The sequence below is a fragment of the Microtus pennsylvanicus genome, chromosome 2 (assembly GCF_037038515.1).
Source record: "Microtus pennsylvanicus isolate mMicPen1 chromosome 2, mMicPen1.hap1, whole genome shotgun sequence".
In the NCBI taxonomy this organism is placed as follows: Eukaryota; Metazoa; Chordata; class Mammalia; order Rodentia; family Cricetidae; genus Microtus; species Microtus pennsylvanicus.
The window spans coordinates 5,081,925-5,103,612 of record NC_134580.1 but is presented as its reverse complement, the minus strand read 5'-3'; the positions used below and the strand labels follow the sequence as shown (position 1 = coordinate 5,103,612).

At 50.0% G+C, this 21,688-nt stretch overlaps 1 protein-coding gene across 3 annotated transcripts in view; it reads left to right on the top strand.

Annotated features, from left to right (window-relative positions):
* Positions 1–21,688, top strand: part of Arhgap39 (Rho GTPase activating protein 39) — a 98,153-nt gene that overhangs the window by 70,294 nt on the left and 6,171 nt on the right. For 2 of the 3 annotated variants that reach the window (XM_075959674.1, XM_075959675.1), the window contains exons 5-7: positions 11,812–13,165; positions 14,025–14,586; positions 20,893–20,985. In XM_075959674.1, the coding sequence (XP_075815789.1) occupies positions 11,812–13,165; positions 14,025–14,586; positions 20,893–20,985 (2,009 nt within the window). The remainder of the gene's footprint in view (positions 1–11,811; positions 13,166–14,024; positions 14,587–20,892; positions 20,986–21,688) is intronic. The other variant, XM_075959676.1, reaches the window with a different exon arrangement.

Genomic DNA, 21,688 nt, shown 5'->3' with positions numbered 1-21,688 from the left:
GAGGCCTGCCTAAAGGCCCTCCTCTGTTGCAGGAGGGCTCGCTTGTTCTGGGTCAATTGTTGCAAGGTGAGGGCCCGCTTGTTCATCCTGGCTAGCTTACACCCGAAATAACCACACACAAACTGTATTAATTGAAACACTTCTTGGCACATTAGCTCTACTTTCTTTCTTTTTTTTTTCTTTCTTTCTTTCGTTCTTTCTTTCTTTTTTTTTTTTTATTTTTGAGACAGGGTTTCTCTGTAGTTTTTGCCTGTCCTGGAACTAGCTCTTGTAGACCAGGCTGGCCTCGAACTCACAGAAATCTGCCTGCCTCTGCCTCCCAAGTGCTGGGATTAAAGGCGTGCGCCACTACCAACCGGCTAGCTTTAATTTCCTATTGGCTAACTCTTACATCTCAGTTTAACCCATTTCTATTAATCTTTGTATATTGCCACATGGCAGTGGCTTACCCGGGTAAAAGTCCCAACGTCTGTCTCTGGCGAATCCATGGCATCTCTCTCCTACTCCGCCTTTCTTCCTCCCAGCATTTAGTTGTCTTCCCCGCCTTCCTAAATTCTGCCCTATCAGTTAGGCCAAGGCAGTTTCTTTATTCATTAACCAATGAAAGCAACGCACAAACAGAAGGAACTTCTACACTACTCCTCAAAATCCCCAAGCTCATTGCTCCCAGGTCTCCAGCCCTGCCATAGCCACTTTCTCCATAGCTACTATCTATGTTGCTTTTTTCATTGCCTTTGATAGTCACTCCCTTTTACCTGCTAGCAGTGATACCATTGGAGATTCCTTTTAGAACCCCATATGGTCTCCTGGGTGGACCTGGACAGCACAGAGCAAGTGGCTGCATTTCTATATCAGGAGCACCCTCTGGGCTCTGCTGCATTCCAATGACCAGCCCAGGGTATTGATGTCTTATACAACCTGGAAAGGAGGGAAAATGCCTGCTCTCAGCTACAGGCTGGAGGCTGCTTCATGCAAGGCATCCCAGCCTTTGCCTCCCCTCTCCCCCATCTCCCTTCCCTCCCCCCCTGTCCCCTTGTTGTATAGCTTTTCCATCTGTACAGATGTACAGGAGTGATTCCACCCAAATCTCACTCAGTGACCATGTGCGTTTATGGGACTGACTGACATGCGGGAATGTAAGGTCCCAGAACAGCTGCATCACTGAGAAATCCTTCCACATCGTGGATGATGCCCTCATGGAAGCTGCATTATTGGGCCCCACACACGCATCCTGTATAGTCTAACATTTCACAAGATCCCTTGCAATCAAACAAAAGAAAAAAAAGGGATGATTAGAATTCCAGTCAGAGTCCTATGACCTCCCCTTTCCTCCTATAGGGAGTATAAATAGTCCTATTATGGACATGAAACCCAGTCTCTCTATCTATCTATCTATCTATCTATCTATCTATCTATCTATCTATCTATCTATCTCTCGATCTCTCGAATCATTCCCATATATCAACCTGTCACTGTATTGTTCCCATTTCATTGCTGTGACTGCCAGGCCAGGTGATCTCTACTCCAAGATAGTGATGGGATAACCGTGAGTGCCAACAAGGAAAAACCACGCCACAGCACTGTTGTGGGATGTTTTACTCTTTCAGCTTTTTGAGGGGCCCACCACCCAGCTCCCAAATAAATCATACATGGAGGCTTAGTCTTAGTTGTGAATGCCCAGCCTTAGCTTGGCTTGTTTCTTGCCAGCTTTTCTTAAATTATCCTACCTTTTGCCTCTGGGCTTATTATCTTTCTCTATTTTTTTTTTGTTTTTTTGTTTTTCGAGACAGGGTTTCTCTGTAGTTTTGGAACCTGTCCTGGAACTAGCTCTTGTAGACCAGGCTGGTCTCGAACTCACAGAGATCCGCCTGCCTCTGCCTCCCAAGTGCTGGGATTAAAGGCGTGCGCCACCACCACCCGGCTTATCTTTATCTATTTCTGTATACCTGTCTTACCTTCTTACTCCATAACTGGCTGTGTGGCTGACCCTTGATGTCTTCCTCTCCTTGTTCTCTTGCTCCTTGTTCTCCCTTCTCCCAGATTTCTCCTTCTATTAATAAATACTCTCTGCCTGACAGCCCCGCCTATCCTTGCTCCTCCCTCACTATTGGCCATTCAGCTCTTTATTAGACCATCGGGCATTTAGACAGGCACAGTAACAGCTTCACAGAGTCAAGCAAATGTAGCATAAACAAAAGTCACATACTTGAAAATAATAGTCCCCAACACAACACCCATTTTGTCATTGTTGCCCTTGTTACTGAGACCTTGGCACAAGCACCAGTGACATCTGGAGACGAGGTGGGATCACAAGACGATATTGGTGCTTGCAAGAGCCCTAGAGCCAGAGGTTTGCTTCAGTGGGATCTCTGAGTCCTTGGCTGACTAAATACTTCTTGCAAAAGCTAGAATAAGGATCAGACCTCATCCAGAGATGCACTTGAGACTCTGCAGCCCATGTGCTCCCAGAACAGATGCTGTCCTCATTTGATCATCTTGGCTTCAAGAAAGGGAGTTTGCTGTCCTTGGAGCCTGTACAACACACAGGTATGGGCAGAGCCACTCAGTTCTAAAGGTCCAAATGATTCCTGGATGGTGAGGTCCCCTGAGAAAGGCATCCTCCAGAGCAAGGTATCCCCCCACATGGCTGGGCAGTGAGAGTAGGACCAGTGACCCAGCTGGCACCAACCCTGATCACCTGCAGCAAGGGTTGGTGCCGAAGACAGGAGCCAGCCGGGCTGCACTCTGGCTGTGGAATCCCTACCTTGTGGCTGAGGGAGCCCAGCACAGATGAGCATGTTAGCTGGAATGACAGGAAATCAAAGCACTTGTGAAACAAATTATAAAGGAGATCAGAGCTGACCGACCTGAGGTAGTGAAGCTACCCCACAGTTCAAGAGAAAGCAAATACAGTATTTTCTGCTGCCCAGGTACAGAAAGCTCACTAGTTTGCTCCTGGCCCAGAAATAGCAGTTGCAGTTAGAAATGCCCGGTGTGTGCCACTGTCCTGCTGCTTAGCACCTCAGTCTTATGGTTCTTGTCTTTCTGATCCTCCTCCTGGGACCAGCTTATGAAGAGGAGAAGTTGCAGTGAGAGGGGAACACACAGAGAGAGGAAACAGCAATTCTGAAGGGAAAGTTAGAATGTGGAGGCAGTGTGAAGGAATGTCATCTTGCAGTCCAATACCCATTTACAACATGGACATTCAAGTGTGGGCATTGAAAAGGTGGGTATACAGGGAGTTCAGCCTTTGGAGTAGAAAACCTATAATTATAGACCGGACTGGTGTAGAAGCAGCAGAAGTACTGGGTTCTGCAAAGAAGAAACCTGCCTAGGAGCAGTCTTAGCCTCTTGGGCCAGGGCTAAGCCCCCAGCGGGGAGGGAAATTCAGGTGCTCCCAGAGACCTGTGGCAAGACAGCTTTTGGATCCCTGGTGGCCAACCCACACTGGAAAAGAGGAGGCCTGGACAGTGGTATTGCTTTCAGACCTGTGTTTTCTTCACAGTTAGAAACTTTGGTGCCAGATTTTGCCTCTGAAGTCATAGTATGAGGTGTTGGGGCCACAGGCTGTTGGCACTTGTCGCTGCCCCCACTCAGTCTGAGCCTCACACTGCCGTATCCACTTAGGTAATCCACTAAGGAAGCACTTTCAGCTCTGATTTCATGTTGTGTAGTTAGGGCACGCAAGCCCAGGAGCTGCACTCAACACAGTTATTGCTGGAGCTAGGTACGAGGTAAAGAAAAAAAAGGCCAGAGTTCACCTGTGCCACAGAAGTGAAGGCTAGCTGAGCTCAGGTGGAGACCGTGAATGCTGTGTGGGAGGCCTTGCATCCTATGAAGCCTGAACAGGGGCTGTGTACAGCAGAGACATTAGGGATGCTCAAATAGCCTCGAGGAGGTGAAAGCAAAGTCAGAAGGTGGATTAGAATTGTGATGAATTGGACCTCTTTAGGATGTAAGGCCCAAGACTGAGAAAGGTAAAGCAATGAGGTTGAAGATTGCAGAGCATGGGACTACAGAAAGGCCTGACTGGGCTCAGCTTAGGAATGCTGCAGGAGCCGGGCGATGGTGGCGCACGCCTTTAATCCCAGCACTTGGGAGGCAGAGGCAGGCGGATCTCTGTGAGTTTGAGACCAGCCTGGTCTACAGAGCTAGTTCCAGGACAGGAACCAAAGCCACAGAGAAACCCTGTCTCGAAAAACCAAAAAGAATAAAAAATAAAAATAAAAAAAAAGGAATGCTGCAGGGGTGACCATGAAGCTGTGGATTTGGTGAGGTCTGGGGACAGGAGTAAAGTATATGAGATTCAGATATTGTCTGTTCTTAAAGGAGGCCTCGTCTGTCTGTGACTTAGAGTCTTGCATGGGACTTGGGCTTATACTGAGGATGCATCAGGACTCCATGGAGGTTCTTTGGCTCAGTGCACATAGCACTGCCTACCTGATAGAAGGCAAACACACACTTTTGCCTGCTTGTTTTCTGATGCCGTGACCATTTGGTGATCAGGATGGAATGTATTATCAACCCTTGGACCTTTCTTCTGCCTTTGATTCTCCTGATATTTGTTCCTATCTCTGGCAACTCAGAGCAGAAACCATAGGAATGGGAGCCTTTTCTGAGCCAGCCAGTCATGAGATCTCATCAGGCCACAAGTGGACAGCCACAAAGTTGTGCCCTGATTTTGTGAGTGGGCCTGTGTCTGACACTCTCGAATAGGCAAAATCCTTCTTCACCTGCCTGTACTGGAAGGTGTGGTCTTATCACAGAACAGGCTTTCCCTTCCTTAGGACACTAACTTGCCTTTGACTTTTCCTGACCCCTAGGATAGCTGGAGAGGCTGGACCAAATACACAGAGTAGACTGGAGTCACCAGAGATGTCCTGAGCAATGAGATCTGGGGACTAGGCTTTGGGTATGCTCACTGTGCTTAAGCCACCAAGACTATAACTGTCTTTGAGTTTCTCATAGCCCTGGAAGACAGAAGCCCATGCTCTCTCCCAGGAGGAGAGGGTAGCCAATGCATAGGACATCCCCATTGCACAAGCCCAGCCTCAGTCAGCTCAGGCCCAAGCAGGATTCTAGGCTTAAAGGAATGAAGCTGGAATTGACATGAAAGCCTCCTTCCTGGTGACGATCTCTCCATGAATCCAAAAGTGCTGTGCAAGCTGCTGAGGGAGAAACCAGTCAGTAGTCCTGCCCAGCTGTCAGGGGAGAAGCCAGTCAGTAGTCCTGCCCAGCTGTCAGGGGAGAAGCCAGTCAGTAGTCCTGCCCAGCTGTCAGGGGAGAAACCAGTCAGTAGTCCTGCCCAGCTGTCAGGGAGAAGCCAGTCAGTAGTCCTGCCCAGCTGTCAGGGAGAAGCCAGTCAGTAGTCCTGCCCAGCTGTCAGGGGAGAAGCCAGTCAGTAGTCCTGCCCAGCTGTCAGGGGAGAAGCCAGTCAGTAGTCCTGCCCAGCTGTCAGGGGAGAAGCCAGTCAGTAGTCCTGCCCAGCTGTCAGGGGAGAAGCCAGTCAGTAGTCCTGCCCAGCTGTCAGGGGAGAAGCCAGTCAGTAGTCCTGCCCAGCTGTCAGGGGAGAAGCCAGTCAGTAGTCCTGCCCAGCTGTCAGGGGAGAAGCCAGTCAGTAGTCCTGCCCAGGGAGAAACCAGTCAGTAGTCCTGCCCAGCTGTCAGGGGAGAAGCCAGTCAGTAGTCCTGCCCAGCTGTCAGGGAGAAACCAGTCAGTAATCCTGCCCAGCTGTCAGGGGAGAAGCCAGTCAGTAGTCCTGCCCAGCTGTCAGGGGAGAAGCCAGTCAGTAGTCCTGCCCAGCTGTCAGGGGAGACCAGTCAGTAGTCCTGCCCAGCTGTCAGGGGAGAAACCAGTCAGTAGTCCTGCCCAGCTGTCAGGGGAGAAGCCAGTCAGTAGTCCTGCCCAGCTGTCAGGGGAGAAACCAGTCAGTAGTCCTGCCCAGCTGTCAGGGGAGAAGCCAGTCAGTAGTCCTGCCCAGCTGTCAGGGGAGAAGCCAGTCAGTAGTCCTGCCCAGCTGTCAGGGGAGAAGCCAGTCAGTAGTCCTGCCCAGCTGTCAGGGGAGAAGCCAGTCAGTAGTCCTGCCCAGCTGTCAGGGGAGAAGCCAGTCAGTAGTCCTGCCCAGGGAGAAACCAGTCAGTAGTCCTGCCCAGCTGTCAGGGGAGACCAGTCAGTAGTCCTGCCCAGCTGTCAGGGGAGAAACCAGTCAGTAGTCCTGCCCAGCTGTCAGGGGAGAAGCCAGTCAGTAGTCCTGCCCAGCTGTCAGGGGAGAAACCAGTCAGTAGTCCTGCCCAGCTGTCAGGGGAGAAGCCAGTCAGTAGTCCTGCCCAGGGAGAAACCAGTCAGTAGTCCTGCCCAGCTGTCAGGGGAGACCAGTCAGTAGTCCTGCCCAGCTGTCAGGGGAGAAACCAGTCAGTAGTCCTGCCCAGCTGTCAGGGGAGAAGCCAGTCAGTAGTCCTGCCCAGGGAGAAACCAGTCAGTAGTCCTGCCCAGCTGTCAGGGGAGAAGCCAGTCAGTAGTCCTGCCCAGCTGTCAGGGGAGAAGCCAGTCAGTAGTCCTGCCCAGGGAGAAACCAGTCAGTAGTCCTGCCCAGCTGTCAGGGGAGAAGCCAGTCAGTAGTCCTGCCCAGCTGTCAGGGGAGAAACCAGTCAGTAGTCCTGCCCAGCTGTCAGGGGAGAAGCCAGTCAGTAGTCCTGCCCAGCTGTCAGGGGAGAAGCCAGTCAGTAGTCCTGCCCAGCTGTCAGGGGAGAAACCAGTCAGTAGTCCTGCCCAGCTGTCAGGGGAGAAACCAGTCAGTAGTCCTGCCCAGCTGTCAGGGGAGAAGCCAGTCAGTAGTCCTGCCCAGCTGTCAGGGGAGAAGCCAGTCAGTAGTCCTGCCCAGCTGTCAGGGGAGACCAGTCAGTAGTCCTGCCCAGCTGTCAGGGGAGAAACCAGTCAGTAGTCCTGCCCAGCTGTCAGGGGAGAAGCCAGTCAGTAGTCCTGCCCAGCTGTCAGGGGAGAAACCAGTCAGTAGTCCTGCCCAGCTGTCAGGGGAGAAACCAGTCAGTAGTCCTGCCCAGCTGTCAGGGGAGAAGCCAGTCAGTAGTCCTGCCCAGCTGTCAGGGGAGAAACCAGTCAGTAGTCCTGCCCAGCTGTCAGGGGAGAAGCCAGTCAGTAGTCCTGCCCAGCTGTCAGGGGAGAAACCAGTCAGTAGTCCTGCCCAGCTGTCAGGGGAGAAACCAGTCAGTAGTCCTGCCCAGCTGTCAGGGGAGAAGCCAGTCAGTAGTCCTGCCCAGCTGTCAGGGGAGAAACCAGTCAGTAGTCCTGCCCAGCTGTCAGGGGAGAAACCAGTCAGTAGTCCTGCCCAGCTGTCAGGGGAGAAACCAGGCAGTAGTCCTGCCCAGGGAGAAACCAGTCAGTAGTCCTGCCCAGCTGTCAGGGGAGAAGCCAGTCAGTAGTCCTGCCCAGGGAGAAACCAGTCAGTAGTCCTGCCCAGCTGTCAGGGGAGAAACCAGTCAGTAGTCCTGCCCAGCTGTCAGGGGAGAAACCAGGCAGTAGTCCTGCCCAGCTGTCAGGGGAGAAGCCAGTCAGTAGTCCTGCCCAGCTGTCAGGGGAGAAGCCAGTCAGTAGTCCTGCCCAGCTGTCAGGGGAGAAGCCAGTCAGTAGTCCTGCCCAGCTGTCAGGGGAGAAGCCAGTCAGTAGTCCTGCCCAGCTGTCAGGGGAGAAACCAGTCAGTAGTCCTGCCCAGCTGTCAGGGGAGAAACCAGTCAGTAGTCCTGCCCAGGGAGAAACCAGTCAGTAGTCCTGCCCAGCTGTCAGGGGAGAAGCCAGTCAGTAGTCCTGCCCAGCTGTCAGGGGAGAAGCCAGTCAGTAGTCCTGCCCAGCTGTCAGGGGAGAAGCCAGTCAGTAGTCCTGCCCAGCTGTCAGGGGAGAAGCCAGTCAGTAGTCCTGCCCAGCTGTCAGGGGAGAAACCAGTCAGTAGTCCTGCCCAGCTGTCAGGGGAGAAGCCAATCAGTAGTCCTGCCCAGCTGTCAGGGGAGAAGCCAGTCAGTAGTCCTGCCCAGCTGTCAGGGGAGAAGCCAGTCAGTAGTCCTGCCCAGCTGTCAGGGGAGAAACCAGTCAGTAGTCCTGCCCAGCTGCCAAGCCTAGTCAGCCTGGCAACACATCTCCAGTAGTGCAGTAGTGGGACTAACTACATCTTGGGGGTAACCAACAGCCATCTAATTAGACTTAAGGCCTAGTCTGTCAATAGTAGGGATTCATACCTGGTAGTGTTAACCTGTGCCTGGAAGGTCAGGGACCCTAGGGGAAAACGTATTACCACCACTTTTCTAAACAGTGTAATGTCTGAATACTTACTGTATACACACAGGTCAGTATAGCTCTCACCCCTCATCAGAGGAGCTTCTTCTTTGGTTTGGGTTGAGTTTTTTGAAACAGAGTTTTACCATGTAGCCTTTGCTGGCTTGAAACTTACTATGTAGACCATGCTGAACTTGAACTCACAGAGATCCTCCTGCCTGGAATTAAAGGCATGAACTTTCACACCCTTCAGAGAAACTTTTTTTTTTCAGTAAATAGAAACCCTTTCTGACTGGTCTCTGCCTTAACTCTTTGGAAAAGGAAAGTAGCTCAAGAAATGAAGATCTGGGGCTGGAGAGATGACTCAGAGGTTAAGAGCACTGGCTGCTCTTCTAGAGGTCCTGCAATCACATGATGGCTCAGAGCTATCTGTAGTGAAATCTGGTGTCCTCTTCTGGCCGGCAGGCATACAAAGAGGCAGAATGTTGGATACATAATAAATAAATAAATCTTTAAAAAAAAAAAAGGAAGAAGCTGGGCATTGGTAGCACATGCCTTTAATCCCAACACTCAGGAGACAGAGGAAAGTGGATCTCTGAGTTTGAGGCCAGCCTGGTCTATTGAGTGATTCCAGGACAGGCTCCAAAGCCACAGAGAAAAACCCAGTCTTGAAAATCCAAGAAAAAGCGAAACAAAGGGGAAAAAAAGACAGACAGAAATGAAGAGTGGTTGAGGTGGCTGAAGAAGTGTGACTGAGAGAGAGGCTGGCACCCATTCTCCAGACAGTTTGTCATCTGAGAGTGAATGAGGACGCAAGAAAAAATGTTTGAAAAAGATGAGGGTCATGTGTACCTGGCAGGTAAATGGACAGATGTTATTTTATTTGGGACTGTGCTGCTCTCAAAGTCCATAAGCACATCTTCTAAATTTGATAATGAGTTGGCTACAGTAGTACAGGCCTATAATCTCAGCACTCAGGAGATGGAAGCAGGCTGATCAAGAGTTTAGTGTCATTTCAGCTACAGAGCAAGTTTGAGGCCAGTCTGGGCTACATGAAATATTGTCTCAAGGAAAAGCGGGGGGGGATTGTGTTAGAACAGAAAATAGTAGGGGAAGACCAACTTGTCACCTCCCTGTGAACCCACTGTTCGACTGTCAGTAGTATGTTTGTGCAGTACACTTTAGCATTCTAGGTTGAAGATTTACCACCTAATCTTTACTACTAGACTGCCACAGGAGGAAGTTAACTTAGGTTGCAAGGAACAAAACATTCAAAGATATACCTAAAGAAATTATGAAAAGCCAGACATGGGCTCATACCTCTGGTCCCAGCATAAAGGAGGCAGAGACAGAGACAAGCAGATCTCTGTGAGTTTGAGGCCAGGCTATAGCATAGTCTACATAGCAAATTCTGGGACAGGCAGGGATACGAAGAGAGATCCTGTTTCAAAATGATGATAAATTATGAAGATTTAAGCCAGTCAAAAGCACGAGGAGCCGAAAAGGTAACTCAGTGGTTGAGAACTCTTGCTCTTTTTCTAGAGGACCTGTGTTCACTTCCCAGCACCATTGTGGGGCTTGTTATAGGGAGAGGGCCTGCTAGTTCTTCCCTGCCGCCCATCTAGCTTAGCCCCGAAATAACCACACAGAAAAGTGTATTAATTAAATCACTGCTTGGCCCATTATCTCTAGCCTCTTATTGGCTAACTCTCATATCTTAATTTAACCCATTTCTATTAATCAGTATATCACCACATAGCAGTGGCTTGCCGGGAAAGATTCAGCATGTCTCTAGCGACTCCATGGCATCTCTCCCCTACTCTGCCTTTCTTCCTCCCAGCATTCGGTTCCATCTTCCCTGCCTGCCTAAGTTTTGCCCTATCAACTAGGCCAAGGCAGTTTCTTTATTCATTAACCAATTAAAGCAACACACAAACAGAAGGACCTCCTACACCAGAGGCTCTCACCTGTCTGTAACTCCAGTGCCTAGAGATCAGGTTCCTCTTCTGGCCTCATCGGGCATGGATGTACATGTACACAGATATACATGCAGGCAAAACACCTATGCACTTGAAATGAAAAATGTAAAGTTTCATGTGTAGAGATGCATGCCTGATGTCATAGATTTTATTTGCTGCATTTGTTGAGGGAGGATTGCTAGAAGTCACACCTAGAGCTATATGCATACAAGTGCTTTTCATTGGGCTACATCTCCATACCTACTACGTTTGTCTTTGGTTTTCAAGATAGAATCTCAGTATTCTATTGGCCTAGAACTCACTTTGTAGAACAAGTTGGCTTCCAAGTACTTCCAAGTACTGGAAAGACTTCCACCTTTCCAGTCTCAAGATTAATCTGCTTAAAAACAGATTGGATAAATACCTCAGTGGTTAAGAGCACTGGCTGCTCTTCCAGAGGATCTGGATTCGGTTCTCGTTGCCTGTATGGCAGCTAGCAAGAGTCTGTAACTCCAGTACTAGGAGATCTGCTGTATTCTTTTGGCCCTGACAGCCACTGCATGCACATGGTGTACAGATAAATATGCAGACAAAATACCTATATACTTTTAAAAAATAAGCAGAAATGAGTATGATAGTAGACACCTCTAATCTTAGCACTCGAGGCAGAGGCAGGAGAGTCTCACATTCAAAGCCAGACATAGCCACACTGCCTTTCTAAAATAAGCAAACAGCATAGTTAAGTAGAACACTGGTAAATATAAGACAGATGAGAAGAGATGGAGAAGTGAGAACTTTAGACCATCTCCTGATAACTGGATGGTGCCCAGTGAATTGTATTGGAGTCCCAGAAGAGAAGAAAAAAGTAAACATGATATTTGAAATCACAGTAGCTGGTTTTCGAAAACTCATGCAAGATTATTCAGCCAAATTCAAAAGGTATTGGAAACCCTAGTCAGAGGATCACTTCAGCGGTCTGAGGGGAGAGCAGGAACATCTTTCTTGGAATACTGTTCCAAGCTTCTTGGTACTTCAAGCATGAGATGCAGGGCTTTTTCTGACCTCAGGCCTATGGGACAGGACATATATAAGCATTGTGTCTGATGTCCTTAGGGGCAGTACCACCAACTTAGTAAGCAAAAGACATTCAGAAGATGCCAGATACCCACCATAACCTCCCTGGTAAGGGACATTTGTGAGTGCCCTTGACCTGATAGAGGTATTAGTAGGGAGCTGAGAGAAAAACAAGTATCTTTCTGCCAAGGTAAAAGTGGTGATCAAAGCAAGGGGAAGGCCACAGGAGCTATCTTTTGAAACTGGACCCTGCAGTACTCATATGGTAGATATAGGTTTGGACTCTTCTGATACCTGAGCCATTGACTGGCACCTCCAGAAGCAGTGCTCTGCCTAGTACTAGACTGAGCAAGAAACAGCTCTGAGGTGGAAGAGCTCTAGAAAGAGCACAAGACCATTCCAAACGGACCTAAGCATGAGGAAGATGCTGGGAAAGTCTCAGGCTGGATGGTGGGGCTAGCCTTAATTCTGCCAATAACTGGTGTCACTCTCCATGCAGGACCTCCTCACTGCGATGGAACTCTGGTAACAAGGAACGCATGCTCATCAAGGTTGCTGACCGTGAACCCAGCTTCCTCACTCCCCAAGGCAATGGCTATCCCTCAGACAGCCAGGTGGGAGGGCATCACCGCAGACCCTCTGGCAGCCAGCACTCACCTAGCCTGCAGACCTTTGTCCCTGACACTGATGGCACTGTCTTCTTTCCAGAGAGGCGGCCCTCACCCTTCCTCAGGAGGGCTGAGCTCTCTGGAAACTGTTCTCCACTATTGATGCAGCCCCGAAAGCCCTCCAGTGACTCACAGCCCTCCTCCCCACGTTATGGATATGAGCCCCCACTCTATGAGGAGCCTCCAGTGGAATACCAAGCCCCCATTTACGATGAGCCCCCCATGGATGTACAGTTTGAGGCCAACAGCCCCTACCAGACTGGCTCGCCACAGAGGTCACCAGGCCGAAAGCCCCACCCATTCCTGCAAACTACTAAGCAGACCCCGACGTCACCTTGCCAACAGCTGATGCGCACCAAGCAGAAGTGCCCAGAGCGCTTTCTGAGCCTGGAATATAGCCCTGTGGGCAAGGAGTATGTGCGGCAGCTGGTGTATGTGGAGCAGGCAGGTTCCAGCCCCAAGCTTAGAGCTGGGCCCAGGCACAAGTATGCACCCAACCCAGGTGGTGGCACGTACTCCCTGCAGCCCAGCCCCTGCTTACTGAGAGACCAGCGCCTGGGGGTCAGGTCTGGAGACTATAGCACCATGGAAGGGCCCGAGTCACGCCCAAGCCAACCACCTACACCACTGCCCCAAGCCCAGGAGGATGCCATGTCCTGGTCCAGTCAGCAGGACACCATGTCTTCCACAGGTTACTCCCCAGGCACTCGTAAGAGGAAGAACAGAAAGCCTTCTCTGTGCCAAGTCCCTAGTACCTCATCCGCTGATGGTCCTGGGGACCTTCTAGAAGAGCAGCCTCTGGCTGAAGAGCATTCTCCAGGCAGGTCCAGCCTTACGCCAATAAAGGCTGAGGCAGACCTAGTACGAGGCACACCTGAGCCCTTCCTGGCACAGGCCCGACTGGCCTGGGAGGCACAACAAGCCCACTTCCACATGAAGCAGAGGGGCAGCTGGGACTCCCAGCAAGATGGCTCAGGGTATGAAAGTGATGGCGCTGTCCCACTGCCCATGCCTGGGCCTGTGGTACGAGCATTTAGTGAGGATGAGGCATTGGCACAACAGGACAACAAGCATTGGAAGCGGAGCACCTTTGAAAAGCTTGGCTTCCCCCAGATCCTTCTGGAGAAGAGCATCTCTGTGCAGACCAACCTGGCCTCGCCGGAGCCTTACCTCCACCCCTCACAGGTGAGGGCATGGGGAGGGCGGAAGGGAGCTCTGGGCCACCAGACATCAGGGCAGCACAGGCAGAATGGGGCCTGGGTGTGCCTGGCATCCATGGCATGAGTGTGACACCTGGAGGTTTTAGAACCCGAGTCTCAGACCTCGTGTACCAGTTGTCAGTGAGGGTCCACCTGTAGGCTGCCACACCAAGGTCTGAGTGTCTGTTTTCACAGCTCTGCCCTCTGGAATCCACCAGGTCCCAAGATTTGACACTGACAGTCTCACTGTTGCTTCCGGCTCCATTATCCATGCTAGTTTGCTGCATCTGCCCAGCAGCAGTAGAGCCCACAGAAGGTGGAGTTAGAACCCAGAGGCCTCCTCGAGATGGTGTGGCAGGTTTAAATCCACCCACTGGGGAAGGCTTCAGTGAATTTTGGGAAGCAGCTGTCTTGGGTCCTCACGTGGCTTCAAGGACAAAGTTACCATTTGAGAAGGGGCTCTGATTGTATAGGCAGAGGGAGGGACCAACAGGTCAAGCCCTAGATAAGTGATAAAAGAGCCAGTCCTCCAGCACTAGGGTCCCAGGGTCATGCAGAAGTGGGAATAGAACTGGCAGCTTGGTAGCTTTGCCTGTAGGAGGCAGTTGCTGGCCTTCCTTAAAGGTGTCAAGATAAGTTTGTATCCCCGTCTAAGATACCTTGTACCTCCCTCACCCAGTCAGGTTTCCTGAGAACAAAGACCAAGGCTGTTACTCTATCCTCAGCCTCTTGGTCAAGTTGAGACTTGCCTGACTGGCTCACACCTCTTAGGGTTATAGTCCAGCTGGGCCTATTTGCCTGCTCAGCCCACCCTCTGATGGCCCAGTCCCATTTGTCCTTCCCAGTCTGAGGACCTTGGTGCCTGCGCACAGTTTGAGAACAGCCGGCAGAACCGCAATGCAGTACCCAGCTCCAGCTGTGTCTTCCCCACCTTCACACTGCGTAAGCCCTCCTCAGAGACAGACATCGAGAACTGGGCCTCCAAGCACTTCAACAAGCACACCCAGGGTCTCTTCCGGCGAAAGGTGTCCATAGCCAACATGTTGGCCTGGAGCAGCGAATCCATCAAGAAGCCCATGATTGTGACCAGTGACCGGCATGTGAAGAAGGAGGCCTGTGAAATCTTCAAGTTAATCCAAATGTACATGGGTGACAGGCGAGCCAAGGCTGATCCACTGCATGTGGCCCTGGAGATTGCCACCAAAGGCTGGAGTGCACAGGGCCTACGGGATGAGCTGTACATCCAGCTATGCCGGCAAACCACAGAGAACTTCCGCCTGGAGAGCCTGGCCCGTGGCTGGGAGCTCATGGCCATCTGCCTGGCCTTCTTCCCACCTACCCCCAAGTTCCACTCCTACCTGGAGGGCTATATCTACCGGCATATGGACCCCGTTAATGACACCAAAGGTAAGGCCCAGCATGTGGGACCCTCAGCACCCCAGCTTTGCTATTGCTGAGGTAAGGGCTATGGAGAGGGCTCCTAGCCATGCTGGGTAAAACCGGCCAGTTCCAAGAAGATACACAGTCCCCTGGAAGACCCCAGACCCGTGTTTCCTCTGACTTGTAGGCCTCTTCAGAGAATCCTATCTGGAACTCTGAGAAGAGCCTAGGTAGACCTGGCAGAAATAAGGATATGTAGCCTTGTATATACTCTGCTCCACACCTACCAGGACAGGCATTGTCAAGGTCCTATATCCTTACCATACTCTATTTTGTTATCCTGTTGTTAGAGAAGATGTTCAGGGAGGCTCATGCTGTCTTCTGTGTGGGGTCTGGGCCAATAACATAAGCAAGGAAAAACATGGTGACCAGGATGTGTCACCGAGCTCCAACCCACAAGCCCATCGCATATAAGATCATACGAGATCAGTCAGCAAGGCATTATGAGCTGTGTTGCCCTGTGAGGGCAGAAGGTAGTATACTATCATAGGTCTCTTGCTTGCCTGTGACTGCGTAGGGCCAAGTACAAGGCCCACAGAGATAGGCCATGGTTCTGTCAGCTAGACAGTTGCTCTGAGCCCTAGGCTAGCTAGAGTGGGCACAGGGCAGAATATAGGTAGCTAGCTGTGTGGCCATCTTCTACCTCAATAGTTACAGGTACCTGTGGAGTATAGCCACAGAACTGATGTCCAGATGGACACCCACATGTTGAAACACACTCAGTAGTGCGCATTGCTCCTTAGGAGGAGAAGGAGTCTGTCTTGGACTAGAAACTGAGGTCCTGTTCAGGGCCTCTAGGCCTTGTCCCCAGCAGGTATGGGGAAAGCAGTCTTCATAATACTGTGGGGTAAGTGTGTGCACATGAGGACAGGACTGAAGCTGCGTGACTTGAGCAGGCTCCTGGGGAAGGTGTGCAGGGCATAGGTACCATGTTGTACCTCAGCCACTTGGGAATGAAATTTCAGAATACATGGAATTTCTGCCCCAGGCATGCTCTCTTTGCCATAGGTCCTGGAAGATGTGTAGCCTTGCACATGGTCTATGTTCCCTTGCCTACACTGAGGGCCAAAATCAGGTTCCAAGCAGCTTGGGTCTACTATAGGCCTTAGTGGGCAACTCAAGAACCCCAGTCTTTGGTCCTCTGAAGCTTTTCTGAGCATCAGGGGAATCCTGGAAGCTGTTTTGTTGACCTCATAGATCACGTCCTTGACCTCTTTTAAGGGGCCTTCAAATTTATTTGAGCTATAGGTTAAGAAAATGTCCCTCTACTCCCTAGCACAGTGTGAGGCCCATAGTATACCACAAGACTATACTTGAGTGAGTCCGTGAGCCACTGAAGATGTGGGAGATGATCCGAGGCTTAGAAATCCCTAGGTCAGCTACCCAAGAAGACTGTAACTGAGCTATTTCTGTAGGATCTCCTGTGATACTACCCTTCACACGGAAGTGTCTGTGGATGCCTCTTTCCCAGTGTGTAATACACATGGTGTCATGGCTAACAGAAAATAAGGAGATGGCTTTAGCCTGTGGGCTGGGGTTTGACAGCACCCTATTTAAGGCCCATAAAGCCTTATCTCTGGATGCTTGAATAGTAAGCAACCAACATGTGCCTTGCATCCAGGCCGTGGGGCCTGGGCTGCTCTCACTGTCAAAACCTTCATCTCCATCTCGGGATTGCCTCAAGTTTGCCTGTGTGCAACTTTGCTTGGCCTGGAGCCCAGAAGAGACCTCTGCATACAAGCTGATCGTCCCTTTTCAGCAGGCATGTTTAAGAATATGGTCCTCACCGGGCACCTATAAAGCCAGCACTCAGGAGGCAGATACAGAATTGAACTTTGGGGGGGGGGTTTATTTGTTTGTTTTCTGGTTTTTTGAGACAGGGTTTCTCTGTGTAGCCCACACCATCCTGGAACTCACTGTGTAGACCAGGCCAATCTTGAACTCAGAGATTTGCCTGCTTGTGCCTCCCAAGGCTGTGATTAAAGGCATGCAACACCGCTGCCACGTTGCTACTCCATATATTTTTTTAAGTAATTTGTTTATTTTTATTTTATGTGCATTGATGTTTTGCCTATGTGCATGTCTGCATGATCTATGCTGAACCTCCTAGAATTGGACTAGCTTGGAGTTACAGGCCTGGGATTGAACCTAGGTCCTCTGTAGACCAAGCTGGCTTCAAATTCACCAAGATCTGCCTGCCTCTGCCTCCCTAGTGCTGGGATTAAAGGCGTGTGCCACCATCACCCCGGGGTGTGTGTGTGTGTGTGTGTGTGTGTGTGTGTGTGTGTGTGTGTGTGTGTGTGAATGTCGGTGTGAGGGTGTCAGATCTCTGGAACAGGAGTTACAGTTATGAGCTGCCATGTGGGTGCTGGGAATTGAACCTGGGTCCTCTGGAAGAGCACTCCATGTTCTTAACCGCTGAGCCATCTCTCCAGCCCCCTACTCCATATTTTTTAAGACTTTCCAGTGTCTAGCTAATGGTGGTGAAAAGCTATCTATGGTGGCACACACCTGTAATTTCAGCACTTGGAGGCTGAATTAGGAGAAGCATACATTTAAGCTCAACATGATGACCCTAACATTAGTAAAAGCTACATGGCAAGACACAATCTCAAGAACAAAAGACATGAACAGGGTCTGGAAAGGTGGCTCAATGGTTAAGAATGTATAGTGCTCTTGCAGGAGTACCGAGTCCGATTCCCAGCACCCACATTTGGTGGCTCTTAGCCAACTGTAACTCCAGTTCCAGGGAATCTGATGCTTCTAGCCTCTGGCCTCTGTGGACACTTGCACATAAAAATACAACACATATTTGCATGCACACATACATACATTCGTGCACAAACATGCTTATTAAAAAGGTCTTTAAAATTAGACCTTGTCTTAGATATTGTTCTGCTGTGAAGAAACACCATGGCCAAGGCTACTCTTTTTTTTTTTTTTTTTTTTTTTTTTGGTTTTTCGAGACAGGGTTTCTCTGTGGTTTTTTGGAGCCTGTCCTGGAACTAGCTCTTGTAGACCAGGCTGGTCTCAAGGCTACTCTTGAAAGCATTTCCAGCGCCCTCTCACACTGGTAATGACTAACCTCTGACACTGTGATTAGTGCAGAAGAGCAGCATGCTGGAGGACTTCCCACCACTAGCTTGTTACAGATCTGGAGTAATCCAGTCTGGTCTGCATGTGACCATCACAGAGGTTCAGAAACAGTCCCACTCAAAAGCAGGTCAGTGAATAAAGGGAGGCCTTCCTCAAATGGTGCTGTGGCTTTGGCACCTGTCCTGGAACTAGCTCTTATAGACCAGGCCGGCCTCAACTCACAGAGATCTGCCTGCGTCTGCCTCCTGAGCGCTGGGATTAAAGGCGTGCGCCACCACTGCCCAGCTGAGGAACTGGATTTTCAAACACAAAAGAAACTAATCCCAACCTTTGCTTGCACTGTATGAAGAATTGGTCATAACTCAAAATGGGTCATAAACCAGACAGTCATGGTAGCATACTTTTTACTCCCAGCACTCAGGAGGCATAGGGAGATAGATCTCTAGTCCAGCCTGGTCTACAGAGGGAATTCCAGTACAGCCAACACTACATAGAGATATGCTGTCTAAAGAAATTTTAAAAAGTGAATTTTGCAGGAAAATGGATAGAGCTAGAAAGCATTATTTTGAGTGAGGTAACCCAGACACAGAAAGACTGTGTACTCACTTATCACATGTACTCACTTATAGGTGGTTTTTAAAAGAAAACCAGCCACAAACCACAATCTCAGAGAACTTAGACAACAATGAGGACACTAAGAGAGACTTACATAGATCTAATCTACATGGGAAGTAGGAAGTAGAAAAAGACAAGATCTCCTGAGTAAATTGGGAGCATGGGCACCTTGGGGGAGGGTTGAAGAGGGGAGGGAAGCAGATAAAAATATAAAACTCAATAAAAATCAATTTTAAAAAGGGGGGAAGAAATTAAAGAAGGATCTCTGTGAGTTCAAGACTAGCAAAAGCTAGTTCTAGAACAGGCTCCAAACGCTACAGAGAAACCCTGTCTTGAAAACCAAAAAGAAATTAAAAAAGGAAAGTCTTGCTGAGCGATGGTGGCGCACGCCTTTAATCCCAGCACTCGGGAGGCAGAGGCAGGCGGATCTCTGTGAGTTGAGGCCGGCCTGGTCTACAGAGCTAGTTCCAGGACAGGCTCCAAAGCCACAGAGAAACCCTTTCTTGAAAAACAAAACAGAAAAAAAAAGGAAAGTCTTGAACCAAAGCATGAAACCCCAAACTTCAGACACAGGAGAAATCCTTTGTCTTCCTGAGTTAGGCCGTGGCTTTTACATAATACCAAAACCGCTATCTGTTGGAAAATTAAACTATGAGAAGTGAATCTCCAATGAGATAGTGTTGAGATAACGAGGAGCTTAAGTGTGGCTCGATGGTAGAGCCAGGAATCTGGGGCTCAGTCTTCAGCATCTTCCCCTGAAAGAGGAATGAAAAGTCAGTTATACGGGCTGCAGACAAGGAGCAGAGCTGTGTAGACTGATCTCTGTGGTGACAGGTTAAAAGTGTAATCATTGTATGAACTCATATGTTAATAGAAACACCGATCGACACCTACAGAAGTGTTTATAGAAATATATGTGTACATAGGGGTCAGTGGACACGTATTTGCTTGCTCTGTCAGCTGAGAGGCCCTTAGAAGCAAGGATAACTCAATAGCAGCAAGTACACCTTACACCTTTTTTTGGTTTCTAAATATAATTTTCCATCACAAGAAACCATAGTCCTGGGGCTGGTGAGACAGTGGTTAAGAGCACTGACTGTTCTTCCTTCCAGGGTCCTAAGTTCAATTCCCAGAAACCACAGAGTAAATTTAAGAAAAATAAAAGCTAATAGTTAAAAATAAAGAAAATAAGCCATAGTCCTTTTGAGAAATGACTGATATCCTAGTGTGAGGGATGTGGAAGATATCAAAAGTGGCTGGGGTGCTGGCACGTGTCTGTAATCTCAGCACAGAGAGGGCTTGAGGCCGGTCAGCCCGAGCTCTACAGCAAGGGATCAAAATTTTAAGACCTCAGAGATGATTCAAGGGCTGCAGTTAAAGCTCAGTGTAGAACATTTGGCTGGTATTAATAAGGCTGCGGGTTCAGTCCCTAGCACCCAAAATAAGTAAAAAGGAAGTAGCCACGCCTGGTAGTGTAGTCTTAGATCAGCTACTCAGGATGCCAAGGCAAGATCAAGAGTTCAAGGCCAGCTGTGCCAGTCTAAAGAAGATCTTGTCTCAAAAAGGAAAAGCGGCTAGGCAGTGGTGGCTCATGCCTTTAATCCCAGCACTAGAGAAGCAGAGGCAGGCGAATTTCTGAGTTCGAGGCCAGTCTGGTGTACAGAGTGAGTTTCAAGACAACTAGGCCTACACAGAAAAACTTTGTCTCAAAAACAAATTTTAAAAAGTCAAAGAGGGTGGCCGGGCGGTGATGGCGCACGCCTTTAATCCCAGCACTTGGGAGGCAGAGGCAGGCGGATCTCTGTGAGTTCGAGACCAGCCTGGTCTACAAGAGCTAGTTCCAGGACAGGCTCCAAAGCCACAGAGAAACCCTGTCTCGAAAAACCAAAAAAAAAAAAAAAAAAAAAAGTCAAAGAGGGCTAGACCTATGACTCAGTGTTAGAGTACCCGCCTAGCATGCACTGAAGTTGTGTGTTCAATCACCAGTATTGACAATAGAGGCGGGGGGGGGGGGGGACAACACATGAGCCAACCGAAAACTTCCCAGTGGCAAAGCTCAAACCAAAGTATAAAATAAATATCCTTAGCACATTCCGTCCTTGTGACTAGCTTCCAAAGAACACGTGAAAAATACGGTAATTTCACAGTGCAGAAATCTGACAGGCACGGCCTCAGCCAGGTGGCAGTCCAGTCACCGCCATTCACCCATTCCTGTTGGCTTTGTAGTTAGGTGGGTCTGTGGACCAAACAGCAGCTGAGGAGCCCAGGCCCAAACTTTCTGTCAGCAGAGAAGTATGAGCCAGCTGTATCTTCTCTCCCCTGGCTGTCCTCTGCCCTCCTACCCACCGTAGACTCTCTGGTCTTGTAGCTCCAGAAAGGGCCCAGCCCCTCACTCTGACCTGTGTGTACACAGAGCCACCTCACCCCAGAGACACGCGGCCATCAGCTTGATAGGGACACACCCCGGCGGTGCCAGGGACCTTGCCACCAAGCGTGGAAACCACATGCGCAGTGGTTTCTGGCCTGTGTCCTGTGGTCCTCACAGTTGTGTTTGCTCCCCAGTGACCCAGCACATAAAAGAGCTTCTGGAAAGGAACAGTAAGAAGAAGTCCAAACTGAGAAAGAAAGCCAAGCCTTATGTTGAAGAGCCAGATGGTAGGGCCTCTGCAGCCTGGGCGCTGCCTCTGCACCGCTCTGCTTCCACCATGGCCGCCTGGCCCTCTCTCTAACCGCTTCTGGGCTGGGGGAGGGACACTAACCTCAGGCTTGGGGCCTCCCAAGCAAGCAAAAACTGGAGGTCTAGGGTGCCAAAATGACCCTAGAGAAATGGTGCATGGCCTGCACCTCTTCTGGCAGTACCCAGGACAATCCACAACTTGCTTCTTGGTGGACTAATCTGAAAAGGCCTGGAGTCAGCCCCCAGGTGAGTGAGTGGGCCTGACGCTGGGGTGAGGCTCACAGGTGGAGCTGGTTGTCTTGGGACAGGGGAGCCCACCCTAGTATGGTTAGGGGATCTTCCCTCTCCCACGGTGGCCCCAGCAAAGCCTTCTGCAGTTCAGGGTTCCTCTGCCTTCTTCCACCTGCAGCCTTCTATCTCTTCCCCTGAGCCCTGTCTCAGGACTGTTTGCTGCGCTGAACTCCAGGCAAGGCTGTGACCTCGCTACCTAGAGCTCTCAATTCAGCACTGCCACTCCTTCACAAGACCTCAGCTCTGGTCTTCCTGCACCAGCTTTGTATAGAGCTGCTTCCATCAGGCCGTGGTTCACAGTATTTGAATCCCCTGTCTCCTGTTCTTTGCTCTGCCTGTTGTGTGCCACCCACTGGAACCCAGGGACAAGGCTGGGGAGCTTTCTGTAGA